Source organism: Oncorhynchus clarkii, chromosome 9, assembly GCF_045791955.1.
Source record: "Oncorhynchus clarkii lewisi isolate Uvic-CL-2024 chromosome 9, UVic_Ocla_1.0, whole genome shotgun sequence".
NCBI classification, from domain to species: Eukaryota; Metazoa; Chordata; class Actinopteri; order Salmoniformes; family Salmonidae; genus Oncorhynchus; species Oncorhynchus clarkii.
Window position 1 is genome coordinate 13295241 of NC_092155.1, and position 13704 is coordinate 13308944.

At 42.3% G+C, this 13704-nt stretch overlaps 1 protein-coding gene across 1 annotated transcript; it reads left to right on the forward strand.

Moving 5' to 3' along the window:
• Window positions 1-1081: 1081 nt before the first annotated feature.
• Window positions 1082-13171, forward strand: LOC139417090 (uncharacterized). Its single transcript, XM_071166338.1, has 7 exons — window positions 1082-1814; window positions 3525-3698; window positions 7133-7318; window positions 8570-8726; window positions 9324-9378; window positions 10101-10334; window positions 12558-13171. The coding sequence occupies exons 1-7, from the start codon at window positions 1763-1765 to the stop codon at window positions 12726-12728; spliced, it is 1029 nt and encodes a 342-aa protein (XP_071022439.1). The 5' UTR covers window positions 1082-1762; the 3' UTR covers window positions 12729-13171.
• Window positions 13172-13704: the final 533 nt, after the last annotated feature.

Sequence of the window (13704 nt, forward strand, 5' to 3'; positions counted from 1 at the left end):
CACATAGCTCAGATCAATCTGCAGAACACAGGAAGACAAGGAGTTTTCTAATGGATGAAGGCCAAAGCCCACATCACTCACATGCAACCAAGGTGTCCGTCCCAAATGGCACCCTACTCCCTATATAGGGCACTACTTTTGACCAGGGCCCATGGGGCTCTAGTGACCTATATAGGGAAAAGGGTGCTATTTGGGACGCAACCCAGTGTGTAGGAAGACTACAGGCATCTGTGTCTATCATCCATCTATCTGCAGAGCTAAAAATACTCCTCCATGTGAATTTACACTGACTAATACCACCTCTGTGGTGCTGACCTGGGTTCAAACACTATTCAAAATATTTCAAATGACTTTATCTGTGCTTGACTGAGCTTCCCTGATTTAATGGAACCAATATAACTGTCCCAGAATGACAATACCCTCCTATATGGTACTCCAGGCAAGCTAGATCAAACACTAAACGTGTTTGAAAAATGTAGAATAGTATTTGAACCCAGGTCTGGTGTGCTGAAACATACTGCATGCAAGCTGTTAGTGATGGTGGCCCAGTGTGCCCTCTGGTGGTGAGAGCTTTGATGTGCGCGTCTCTCTCTCATGTTTGGAATTTCCATGTGATCAATATTTAATATAATATATAATAGAAGAGCCCACTTTTAGAACAGACAGGACACACACACACACACACACACACACTACCTGCACCAGTACATCAAACAGCTGTTATGTTTCCTCATCAAATGCCTATTAAAGCCACATTCTGGAGTTTGACACAGTAAGATAGAGGTACTTAACTAAATGAAGCATTGGGTACTGCTCTCTAATATAATGTATATCTGTGTGTGGTTTAGAAGATGTTAGCACAATGGAAAAACCCAAGCAGTCTACGAACATGGAACTATGCAGTTCTATCGCTTCACTCTTCAAATTCACTTCCTCTTCCTTTCTCTAGAAAAAAAGAGAGAGATTGAGAGAGAGAGAGAGAGAGATTGAGAGAGAGAGAGATATAAAAAGAGAGAGAGTGATTGAGAGAGAGAGAGAGAGTAAGAGAGAGAGATAAAAAGAGAGAGAGAGTGATTGAGAGAGAGAGAGAGATAAAAAGAGAGAGAGAGTGATTGAGAGAGATGAAAAGTTGTTAGGCTGAACGTGTACGGAAGGAGGAAGTTGAGAGTTGTGAATCAGAGACAGAGAATCAGAAAGATTCAGAGACAGACAGGTGGTGTGAAGACAGACAGGTGGTGTGAAGACACAGCTGTTATGAAGACAGACAGGTGGTGTGAAGACAGAGATTAAACACAGTGAAACAGAATGTATAAATTAAATTAAATATGTGGTGAAAGAGGAGACTGGAAAACAACAAAAAGACAACAAGAGAAGAGGATCAGAGAAGAGGATCAGAGACGAGGATCAGAGACGAGGATCAGAGACGAGGATCAGAGAAGAGGATCAGAGAAGAGGATCAGAGAAGAGGATCAGAGAAGAGGATCAGAGACGAGGATCAGAGAAGAGGATCAGAGACGAGGGTCAGAGAAGAGGATCAGAGAAGAGGATCAGAGACGAGGATCAGAGAAGAGGATCAGAGAAGAGGATCAGAGACGAGGATCAGAGAAGAGGATCAGAGACGAGGATCAGAGAAGAGGATCAGAGACGAGGATCAGAGAAGAGGATCAGAGACGAGGATCAGAGAAGAGGATCAGAGACGAGGATCGTAGAAGTGGATCAGAGAAGTGGATCAACATCGGTGGGGCTGACAACAGAGCAAGAGATGAGAAAACACTGGGTCTACTGTCTTCTGGCCCTCGTGCTGATACATACAGGTTGGTGTCACTTACAAAAAACTAGAATAAGAGGAAAGTTTTAGTTTAGTAGAACACACAGAGCAAGAAAGTGCATTTATCAAATAATCGAGGACAACAAAAAAGTAAAATACTGACAGTTGAAATCGGATGTTTTACACTTTAGCTAAACGCATTTAAACTCAGTTTTCACAATTCCTGACATTTAATCCTAATAAAAATTCCCTGTCTTAGGTCCGTTAATATTTGGTAGCATTGCCTTTAAATTGTTTAACTTGGGTCAAACGTTTCGGGTAGCCTTCCACAAGCTTCCCACAATAAGTTGGGTGAATTTTGGACCATTCCTCCTGATAGAGCTGATGTAACTGAGTCAGGTTTGTAGGCCTCCTTGCTCACACACGCTTTTTCAGTTCTGCACACAATTTTTTTATGGAATTGAGGTCAGGGCTTTGTGATGTCCACTCCGATACCTTGAGTTTGTTGTCTTTAAGCCATTTTGCCACAACTTTGGAAGTATGCTTGGGGTCATTGTCCATTTGGAAGACCCATTTGTGACCAAGCTTTAACTTCCTGACTGATGTCTTGAGATATTGCTTCAATATATTCACATCATTTTCCTCCCTCTTGATGCCATCTATTTTGTGAAGTGCACCAGTCCCTCCTGCCACAAATCACCCCCACAACATGATGCTGCCACCCCCATGCTTCACGGCTGGGATGGTGTTCTTCATGCTTGCCTTTTTCCTCCAAACATAACGATGGTCATTATGGCCAAACAGTTCTATTTTTGTTTCATCAGACCAGAGGACATCCAAAAAGTACCATCTTTGTCCCCATGTGCAGTTGCAAACCGTAGCCTGGCTTTTTTATGGAGGTTTTGAAGCAGTGGCTTCTTCCTTGCTGAGCGGCCTTTCAGGTTATTTCAATATAGGACTCGTTTTATTGTGGATATAGATACTTTTGTATCTGTTTCCTCCAGCATCTTCACAAGGTCCTTTGCTGTTGATCTGGAATTGATTTGCACTTTTCGCACCAATTTACGTTCATCTCTAGGAGACAGAACGCGTCTCCTTCCTGAGCGGTATGACGGCTGCATGGTCCAATGGTGTTTATACTTGTGTAATATTGTTTGTACAGATGAACGTGGTACCTTCAGGTATTTGGAAATTGCTCCCAGGGATGAACCAGACTTGTGGAGGTCTACAAAAAAAAAATCTTGCCTGATTTCTTTTCATTTTCTCATGATGTCAAGGTAGGCCTTGAAATACATCCGCAGGTATACCTCCAATTCAAATTATGTCAATTAGCCTATCAGAAGCTTCTAAAGCCATGACATAATTTTCTGGAATTTTCCAAGCTGTTTAAAGGCACAGTCAACTTAGTGTATGTAAACTTCTGACCCACTGGAATTGTGATACAGTGAATTATATGTGAAATAATCTGTCTGTGAACAATTGCTGGAAAAATTACTTGTGTCATGCACAAAGTAGATGTCCTAACCGACTGGCCAAAACTATAGTTTGTTAACACGAAATTTGTGGAGTGGTTGAAAAACTAGTTTTAATGACTCCAACCTAAGTCTATGTAAACTTGCGACTTCAACTGTATGTGTGTGTGTCTGAATGTGTGTCTGAATGTGTATTAATGCAAAAAAATTCATTTCACTGGAAGTGGCTGTGACTTTTTCTAGCGCCCACACATAACTGACTTCTACCCTATTGCTTCACACAGGCGTAGCCGGCAGTGTGATCTCTGTGTCTCACACACAGGACAGAGGGCATCTATCTATTACTTGTCGTCTCCTGTCGGAGAACGACACTGTATCTCAGATCAACTGGGAGATGATCAGCAGTCACAACCATACCACTACCAAACTGAAACTGGGCACCTTCCATCCCGTGTTCGGTACATATATAATAATAATGTCATATATATATATATATATATATATATATATATATATATATATATACACAGTGGGGCAAAAAAGTATTTAGTCAGCCACCAATTGTGCAAGTTCTCCCACTTAAAAAGATGAGAGAGGCCTGTAATTTTCATCATAGGTACACTTCAACTATGACAGACAAAATGAGAAGAAAAAAAATCCAGAAAATCACATTGTAGGATTTTTATGAATTTATTTGCAAATTATGGTGGAAAATAAGTATTTGGTCACCTACAAACAAGCAAGATTTCTGGCTCTCACAGACCTGTAACTTCTTCTTTAAGAGGCTCCTCTGTCCTCCACTCGTTACCTGTATTAATGGCAACTGTTTGAACTTGTCCACAACCTCAAACAGTCACACTCCAAACTCCACTATGGCCAAGACCAAAGAGCTGTCAAAGGACACCAGAAACAAAATTGTAGACCTGCACCAGGCTGGGAAGACTGAATCTGCAATAGGTAAGCAGCTTGGTTTGAAGAAATCAACTGTGGGAGCAATTATTAGGAAATGGAAGACATACAAGACCACTGATAATCTCCCTCGATCTGGGGCTCCACGCAAGATCTCACCCTGTGGGGTCAAAATTATCACAAGAACGGTGAGCAAAAATCCCAGAACCACACGGGGGGACCTAGTGAATGACCTGCATAGAGCTGGGACCAAAGTAACAAAGCCTACCATCAGTAACACACTACGCCGCCAGGGACTCACATCCTCCAGTGCCAGACGTGTCCCCCTGCTTAAGCCAGTACATGTCCAGGCCCGTCTGAAGTTTGCTAGAGAGCATTTGGATGATCCAGAAGAAGATTGGGAGAATGTCATATGGTCAGATGAAACCAAAATATAACTTTTTGGCAAAAACTCAACTCGTCGTGTTTGGAGGACAAAGAATGCTGAGTTGCATCCAAAGAACACCATACCTACTGTGAGCATGGCGGTGGAAACATCATGCTTTGGGGCTGTTTATCTGCAAAGGGACCAGGACGACTGATCCGTGGAAAGGAAAGAATGAATGGGGCCATGTATTGTGAGATTTTGAGTGAAAACCTCCTTCCATCAGCAAGGGCATTGAAGATGAAACGTGGCTGGGTCTTTCAGCATGACAATGATCCCAAGCACACCGCCCGGGCAACGGAGTGGCTTCGTAAGAAGCATTTCAAGGTCCTGGAGTGGCCTAGCCAGGTCACCAGATCTCAACCCCATAGAAAATCTTTGGAGGGAGTTGAAAGTCCGTGTTGCCCAGCAACAGCCCCAAAACATCACTGCTCTAGAGGAGTTCTGCATGGAGGAATGGGCCAAAATACCAGCAACAGTGTGTGAAAACCTTGTGAAGACTTACAGAAAATGTTTGACCTCTGTCATTGCCAACAAAGGGTATATAACAAAGTATTGAGATAAACTTTTGTTATTGACCAAATACTTATTTTCCACCATAATTTGCAAATAAATTCATTAAAAATCCTACAATGTGATTTTCTGGATTTTTTTTTCTAATTTTGTCTGTCATAGTTGAAGTGTACCTATAATTACAGGCCTCTCTCGTCTTTTTAAGTGGGAGAACTTGCACAATTGGTGGCTGACTAAATACTTTTTTGCCCCACTCTATATATACAGTGCCTTGCGAAAGTATTCGGCCCCCTTGAACTTTGCGACCTTTTGCCACATTTCAGGCTTCAAACATAAAGATATAAAACTGTATTTTTTTGTGAAGAATCAACAACAAGTGGGACACAGTCATGAAGTGGAACGACATTTATTGGATATTTCAAACTTTTTTAACAAATCAAAAACTGAAAAATTGGGCGTGCAAAATTATTCAGCCCCCTTAAGTTAATACTTTGTAGCGCCACCTTTTGCTGCGATTACAGCTGTAAGTCGCTTGGGGTATGTCTCTATCAGTTTTGCACATCGAGAGACTGAATTTTTTTCCCATTCCTCCTTGCAAAACAGCTCGAGCTCAGTGAGGTTGGATGGAGAGGATTTGTGAACAGCAGTTTCCAGTTCTTTCCACAGATTCTCGATTGGATTCAGGTCTGGACTTTGACTTGGCCATTCTAACACCTGGATATGTTTATTTTTGAACCATTCCATTGTAGATTTTGCTTTATGTTTTGGATCATTGTCTTGTTGGAAGACAAATCTCCGTCCCAGTCTCAGGTCTTTTGCAGACTCCATCAGGTTTTCTTCCAGAATGGTCCTGTATTTGGCTCCATCCATCTTCCCATCAATTTTAACCATCTTCCCTGTCCCTGCTGAAGAAAAGCAGGCCCAAACCATGATGCTGCCACCACCATGTTTGACAGTTGGGATGGTGTGTTCAGAGTGATGAGCTGTGTTGCTTTTACGCCAAACATAACGTTTTGCATTGTTGCCAAAAAGTTCAATTTTGGTTTCATCTGACCAGAGCACCGTCTTCCACATGTTTGGTGTGTCTCCCAGGTGGCTTGTGGCAAACTTTAAACAACACTTTTTATGGATATCTTTAAGAAATGGCTTTCTTCTTGCCACTCTTCCATAAAGGCCAGATTTGTGCAATATACGACTGATTGTTGTCCTATGGACAGAGTCTCCCACCTCAGCTGTAGATTTCTGCAGTTCATCCAGAGTGATCATGGGCCTCTTGGCTGCATCTCTGATCAGTCTTCTCCTTGTATGAGCTGAAAGTTTAGAGGGACGGCCAGGTCTTGGTAGATTTGCAGTGGTCTGATACTCCTTCCATTTCAATATTATCGCTTGCACAGTGCTCCTTGGGATGTTTAAAGCTTGGGAAATCTTTTTGTATCCAAATCTGGCTTTAAACTTCTTCACAACAGTATCTCGGACCTGCCTGGTGTGTTCCTTGTTCTTCATGATGCTCTCTGCGCTTTTGACGGACCTCTGAGACTATCACAGTGCAGGTGCATTTATACGGAGACTTGATTACACACAGGTGGATTGTATTTATCATCATTAGTCATTTAGGTCAACATTGGATCATTCAGAGATCCTCACTGAACTTCTGGAGAGAGTTTCCTGCACTGAAAGTAAAGGGGCTGAATAAATTTGCACGCCCAATTTTTCAGTTTTTGATCTGTTAAAAAAGTTTGAAATATCCAATAAATGTCGTTCCACTTCATGATTGTGTCCCACTTGTTGTTGATTCTTCACAAAAAAATCCAGTTTTATATCTTTATGTTTGAAGCCTGAAATGTGGCAAAAGGTCGCAGAGTTCAAGGGGGCCGAATACTTTCGCAAGGCACTGTATATATATATATATATATATATTAACCTAACAAAGTAGTATGTGTATGCTATACTCATAATGCACAGAACTTTGGGATTTGTGTATGTGAATAAAAAGTAAATAAAAAGTATTATTGTTGTTATTATCAATATCATATATATGCCGTTTAGGTACCTACGTGGTCCCAGAGTACAACGACACTGTGAAGATCCAAAGTAGTGCCTCCAGCCGTAGTTCCAGACTCGACCTGAAGGGAGGCGCTGTGGAGGAGGTCAGCCAACTCTGCTGTGTTTTCATCACATTTCCCTCTGGGGTGCGGGAGCACTGTACACATACCCGGATCAATGAAAACACTGGTACTCTCCCTCTCTACCTTTATCTTATTTCTCTCTCTCTCTCTCTCTCTCTCTCTCTCTCTCTCTCTCTCACTTCAATTTCAATTTAAGGGGCAATGTAAGCATATGTTTACATTCCCAAAGCAAGTGAAATAGATTTTTTAAAAAGGGACATAAACAATAAAAAATTAACAGAAAACATTACATTCACACACTCTCTCTGTCTCTCTCTCTGTCTCTCTCTCTCTCTCTCTCTCTCTCTCTCTCTCTCTCTCTCTCTCTCTCTCTCTCTCACTCTCACTCTCACTCTCACTCTGTGTGTCTCTCTCACTCTGTGTGTCTCTCTCCACTCTCTCAATTTCAATTCAAGGGGCTTTATTGGCATGGCAAACATATGTTTACCTTCCCAAGCAAGTGAAATAGATAATTAACAAAGGTTTCTCTCTCTGTCTATGTGAAATACATCCTGGGCATTCCCTTCTCTCACTTCCTCTCTCACTTCCTCTCTCATTTTCTCTGTTGTGTTGTGTTTTACATGTCTGTGTGTCTGTCCACAGCAGAGGCCCATGATCTTCTGCTGTTGGTAGTACTGTGTTTGACATGTCTGTGTGTCTGTCCACAGTGGAGGCCCATGATCTTCTGCTGTTGGAAGTACTGTGTTTGACATGTCTGTGTGTCTGTCCACAGTGGAGGCCCACAATCTTCTGCTGTTGGTAGTACTGTGTTTGACATGTCTGTGTGTCTGTCCACAGTGGAGGCCCACGATCTTCTGCTGTTGGTAGTACTATGTTTGACATGTCTGTGTGTCTGTCCACAGTGGAGGCCCACGATCTTCTGCTGTTGGTAGTACTATGTTTGACATGTCTGTGTGTCTGTCCACAGCGGAGGCCCATGATCTTCTGCTGTTGGTAGTACTGTGTTTGACATGTCTGTGTGTCTGTCCACAGTGGAGGCCCATGATCTTCTGCTGTTGGTAGTACTGTGTTTGACATGTCTGTGTGTCTGTCCACAGTGGAGGCCCACGATCTTCTGCTGTTGGTAGTACTGTGTTTGACATGTTTGTGTGTCTGTCCACAGTGGAGGCCCATGACCTTCTGCTGTTGGTAGTACTATGTTTGACATGTCTGTGTGTCTGTCCACAGTGGAGGCCCATGATCTTCTGCTGTTGGTAGTACTGTGTTTGACATGTCTGTGTGTCTGTCCACAGTGGAGGCCCATGATCTTCTGCTGTTGGTAGTACTGTGTTTGACATGTCTGTGTGTCTGTCCACAGCAGAGGCCCAGGAGTCAGAGGATGCACAGCGGCTGCTAGGGGAAAGAACTTTGGAACAGTGGTCCCTGTTGGTAGGAGGCTCTACCATCAGCATCCTGAGCATTGTGACCTCACTGTACTACTGCTGGAAGTACTGCTGCAGACACTGCTGTCACAGGTAGGCCTACCTCAGTGGAGGTTGGTGCTGTTTAAGATGAGGCTACTGTGGACCATTGAAAAACTTTTTGTCTGTCTCTCAACCTATCAAAATCATTCTTCCCTCTGTATCTCTATTCCAAGCTCATTTTACTGTCTCTCCATTATCTCTATCACTGCTCTCTCTTCCGCTTTGTTTTTTCTCTTTGTCTCTCTCTGTCACACACAGGATGGAAAGACAGGCCTCACTCTCTCTGTCAGTAAAGTTTCCAGTAGCACTGATTCTAACACCAAATGTTATCAGCTCTCTGACTCTAACAACAAGACTCATCTGCTCTCTGACTCTAACAACAAGACTCATCTGCTCTCTGACTCTAACAACAAGACTCATCTGCTCTCTGACTCTAACAACGAGACTTATCTGCTCTCTGACTCTAAACCAAGACTTATCAGCTCTCTGACTCTAAAAGAAGACGTATCAGTTCTCTGACTCTAAACCAAGACTTATCAGCTCTCTGACTCTAACAACAAGACGTATCTGCTCTCTGACTCTAACACCAAATGTTTTCAGTTCTCTGACTCTAAACCAAGACTTATGTGCTCTTGTCTCTTGTTCCAGGAGGCGAATGTTTGAGGTAGAGGCGTATCTGACAGATCAACACACAGAATCAGAAGTAAAATTATTTTCTCAGCTACACTTTTAGCTTAACATGCCGTTTTGACACAATGGAAACTTACATCCTTACGTAGAAATCCTTTATCTAGAAAGGAAGTGTTGTAACCTAAAGCACACGGAAAAGGTCATTGGTGAAAGTTAATATAGGCTACCTAACCACATGTCTCTCTAGAGTCATAGAGATAGAGCCATTGCCTGTCTCTATGGGTAGAGTGACCTCAGTAAACATAGTGACCTGCGTTACCATGAAAACCCACAGGGCCCCCCATTCGGCATGGTTATCACCATGGTTTCCTGTTGTTCACTGTCTCGGGCCATCGCTCAGCCGTTTCTCACTCTCTCTCACACACACACACACACACACACACACACACACACACACACACACACACACACACACACACACACACACACACACACACACACACACACTGGTAAATGTGGTTTGGTGTTTATCATACTTGGGTTCACAATAGTGTAACACACAGTAGCTGGTGTACTGTTAACAGGGCAGAATACTCAGTCTGTCAAGCAAAGCATTTTATACCATTTGCTGTGTGGTCAGATTTAGTGTGATGTGAACATTGCAGTGAGAATTGCTTTCATTACACTTCTGTTACAGTCCTCCTTTTCATTTGGTCTTTACATTTACATGATAGAACATGATGAAATGTAAACTGATACGAGCAACAACAACATCTCTCTCTCTCTCTCATCCAGGGGGTCACAGAGGAGCCCCCCCAGCAACCCCCTCTTCCCTCACCCCCCCAGCCTCAGCCCCAGGGTTTTGACCCCTCCAAGCTCTATGCTAAGATCAAGCTGGACCTGCTGTATGGACGGCTGTGGAAGGCCTACCAGGGGACGGCCACAACCTGGGGCCCCACAACACAGCACGGGCCACAACAAGGGCCACAACAAGGGCGACAGCAAGTGGCAGAGCCAGGGCCACAAAAGGTATGTCTTTCTTTCTACACGTTTTATATTTATCTATGCATGAGGAAACCTCACTTTTCAAAGCAGTCAATTCAAAATAAAGGAATTTATTCAACTTCTACAGTGCTTTTCGTCACAAAAATAATCTTAAAGTGCTTGAAAAAGCCAAACGAACAAGAATGGAATAAAACAGCTGCATGACAGACTGGGTCTGGACTAGGATGTTCAGTTAGACTGGATGTTTTTCAGTGTTTCAAACCTCCGACAGGTGGAGTGATAGTCAAGAATGAACCACATGTTTGTAGCGGCCTGTCCATGATACGGCGTTGCTCTCCCTTCTTGACATCTCAGTCGACCAGACAGGTCCTACAGGCGCTAGTTTCGTCGCACCTTAACTACTGCCCAGCTGTGCGGCAAAGGGACATAGGTACAATTGCAGTTGGTCCAGAACAAAGCAGCACCTAGGTGCACAGAGACGTACACGGAGGGAAAGAGTCAGTGACATGTCAGTCTCTCCTGGCTCAAAGTTGAGGAGAGATTGACTGCATCACCAGCTGTCTTTGTGTGAGGTGTTGATGTGTTGAAGGTACCGAACTGTCTGTTCAAGCAGTTGGCAGCACAGTTCGGACACTCATCAGTACCACACAAGACATGCAACCTGAGGTCTTTTGGCCTTTCTAGGGAGGTTTTGGCCTTTCTAGGGAGTTTTTCCTAGCCAATGTGATTCTACACCTGCATTGCTTGCTGTTTGGGGTTTTATGCTGGGTTTCTGTACAGCACTTTGAGATATCAGCTCATGTACGAAGGGCTATATAAATACATTTGATTTGATTTGATCCTTCCACAGTCCCCAGCTCCAGAATAGAGGCTAGGAAACTCAAGTATTAAATAGAGGCATGACTACATGGAACTCTCTGCCACTCCAAGTAACTCAAGTATTAAATAGAGGCATGACTACATGGAACTCTCTGCCACCCCAAGTAACTCAAGTATTAAATAGAGGCATGACTACATGGAACTCTCTGCCACCCCAAGTAACTCAAGTATTAAATAGAGGCATGACTACATGGAACTCTCTGCCACTCCAAGTAACTCAAGTATTAAATAGAGGCATGACTACATGGAACTCTCTGCCACCCCAAGTAACTCAAGTATTAAATAGAGGCATGACTACATGGAACTCTCTGCCACCCCAAGTAACTCAAGTATTAAATAGAGGCATGACTACATGGAACTCTCTGCCACCCCAAGTAACTCAAGTATTAAATAGAGGCATGACTACATGGAACTCTCTGCCACCCCAAGTAACTCAAGTATTAAATAGAGGCATGACTACATGGAACTCTCTGCCACTCCAAGTAACTCAAGTATTAAATAGAGGCATGACTACATGGAACTCTCTACCACCCCAAGTAACTCAAGTATTAAATAGAGGCATGACTACATGGAACTCTCTGCCACCCCAAGTAACTCAAGTATTAAATAGAGGCATGACTACATGGAACTCTCTGCCACTCCAAGTAACTCAAGCTAGTAATTTAACCAGTTTAATAAAACAGATGAAACCTTACAGCAGAAAGGGGACTGTGACGAGACACGTACATTTTACATACAGCACCAGTCAACAGTTTGGACACACCTACTCATTCCAGGATTTTTCTTTATTTTCGTTATTTATACCAAGAGTGTGCAAAGCTGTCATCAAAGCAGAGGGTGGTTCCTTTGAAGAATATAACATATATTTTTGATTTGTTTAACACTTTTTTGGTTACTACATGATTCCATATGTGTTATTTTATAGTTTTAATGTATTCAATATTATTCTACAATGTAGAAAATAGGAAAAATAAGGAAAAACCCTTGAATGAGTAGGTGTGTCCAAACTGCTGATTGGTACTGTACAGTGTATTGTAAATTGCACTGTTCTATGTTTTAGACATATATATTGTGTATGTACTGATAGGTAGGCTGTGTGTGATGTTTTTCAGTCCTTGATGTATTTCAGTCCTTGACTAATAATGTTCTGTACTATGTACTATATCATGTTTCATGTGGACCCCAGGAAGAGTAGCGGCTAAAGGGGATCCTAATAAAATACCAAATACAACTTGAATACAAAGCAAAAAATAGCGTTTGTTGAAGCCTGTGCATCAAAAGACACAGAAATGACACATGTACAGCATTTGATAAAGTCAACATCATAATCAGGTCTACTTCCTTCTGGGGGAAAATTGGGCATCACAGAGGGAAGAACCGGAAGAATCCGTTCTACAACTAGAACCAGAACATCAACCACCTCTGGAAGGAAGAGAGGAACCAGTGACTGAGCCTGAAACTGAGTCTGAGCTAATACCTCCACCAACCCTGGATCCTGGGACACAGATGGAGGAAATGGAGTCGGACACTGGTTTATGAGGGGAGTGTGTGTGCGTGTGTTGGGATGAATAATGTATTGTTGACATTGGTTGAATAACCCTGAAACTATCTGTCAATTAATACGATCAATCTTTATTGTCCCAGAGGGACATTTAGTGTGAGAATATTAAACTCATCTGAACTTTTAAACAGAGTTAAGGGTTTAATAACCTTTGGCTTTTTAAAGAGACCTGTTATTACAGGAGTGAGACAGTGTATGTTTGTGGCTTTCTGTTAATATAACTGAGTTATACTGATTCATGACCAATATACAGTATATAAAATATTTTTATGTTGTACTTAACCGTTTTGCTTATTTTGCAACAAGATATTTCATTGTTCTACTGTAGGCGTATTACTGAAACCCTTTGAATATCCTTTTGCTTTATACTTAAATATACTTTGTATACTTTTATTTCAATAAAAAAATCAGACCATCAAAATTGATTCTCCTTCACTTGACATCAGTGGAGGCTGCTGAGGGGAGGACAGCTCATAAGAAATGGCATGAACAGAGCAAATGGAATGGCATCAAACCATGTACCATTCCACTGATTCCGCTCCATCCATTACCACGAGCCCGTCCTCCCAATTAAGGTGCCACCAACCTCCTGTGCTTGCCATTTAGATTGTGCCTGCTCTTTCTTTGGGCCACTGGGGGGCGACACAATACTTGTTGTTCGCTGACTGAAGCCCAGGGTAGAGTGACAAACACACTGTAAGGTTAATGTCTACTTTTGTAACTGAAGCACGGACAGTTTTAACAATCATAATGCAGTGCCTTCAGAACGTATTCACACCTCTTGACTTTTTCCACATTTTGTTGCATTACAGCCAGAATTTAAAATGTATTACATTTACAATTGTGTCACTAGCCTACACATAATACCCTATAATGTCAAAGTGGAATTATGTTTTAAGATTAGATTTTTTTTATAAACTAAAAAATGAAAAGCTGAAATGTCAATAAGTATTC

Coding starts and splice junctions, on each gene's coding strand:
- LOC139417090 (XM_071166338.1), top strand. CDS start 1,763: ATGAGAAAACACTGGGTCTACTGTCTTCTGGCCCTCGTGCTGATACAT. Junction 1,815..3,524: donor CCTCGTGCTGATACATACAG/GTTGGTGTCACT, acceptor TGCTTCACACAG/GCGTAGCCGGCAGTGTGATC. Junction 10,335..12,557: donor CAGAGCCAGGGCCACAAAAG/GTATGTCTTTCT, acceptor TGGGCATCACAG/AGGGAAGAACCGGAAGAATC.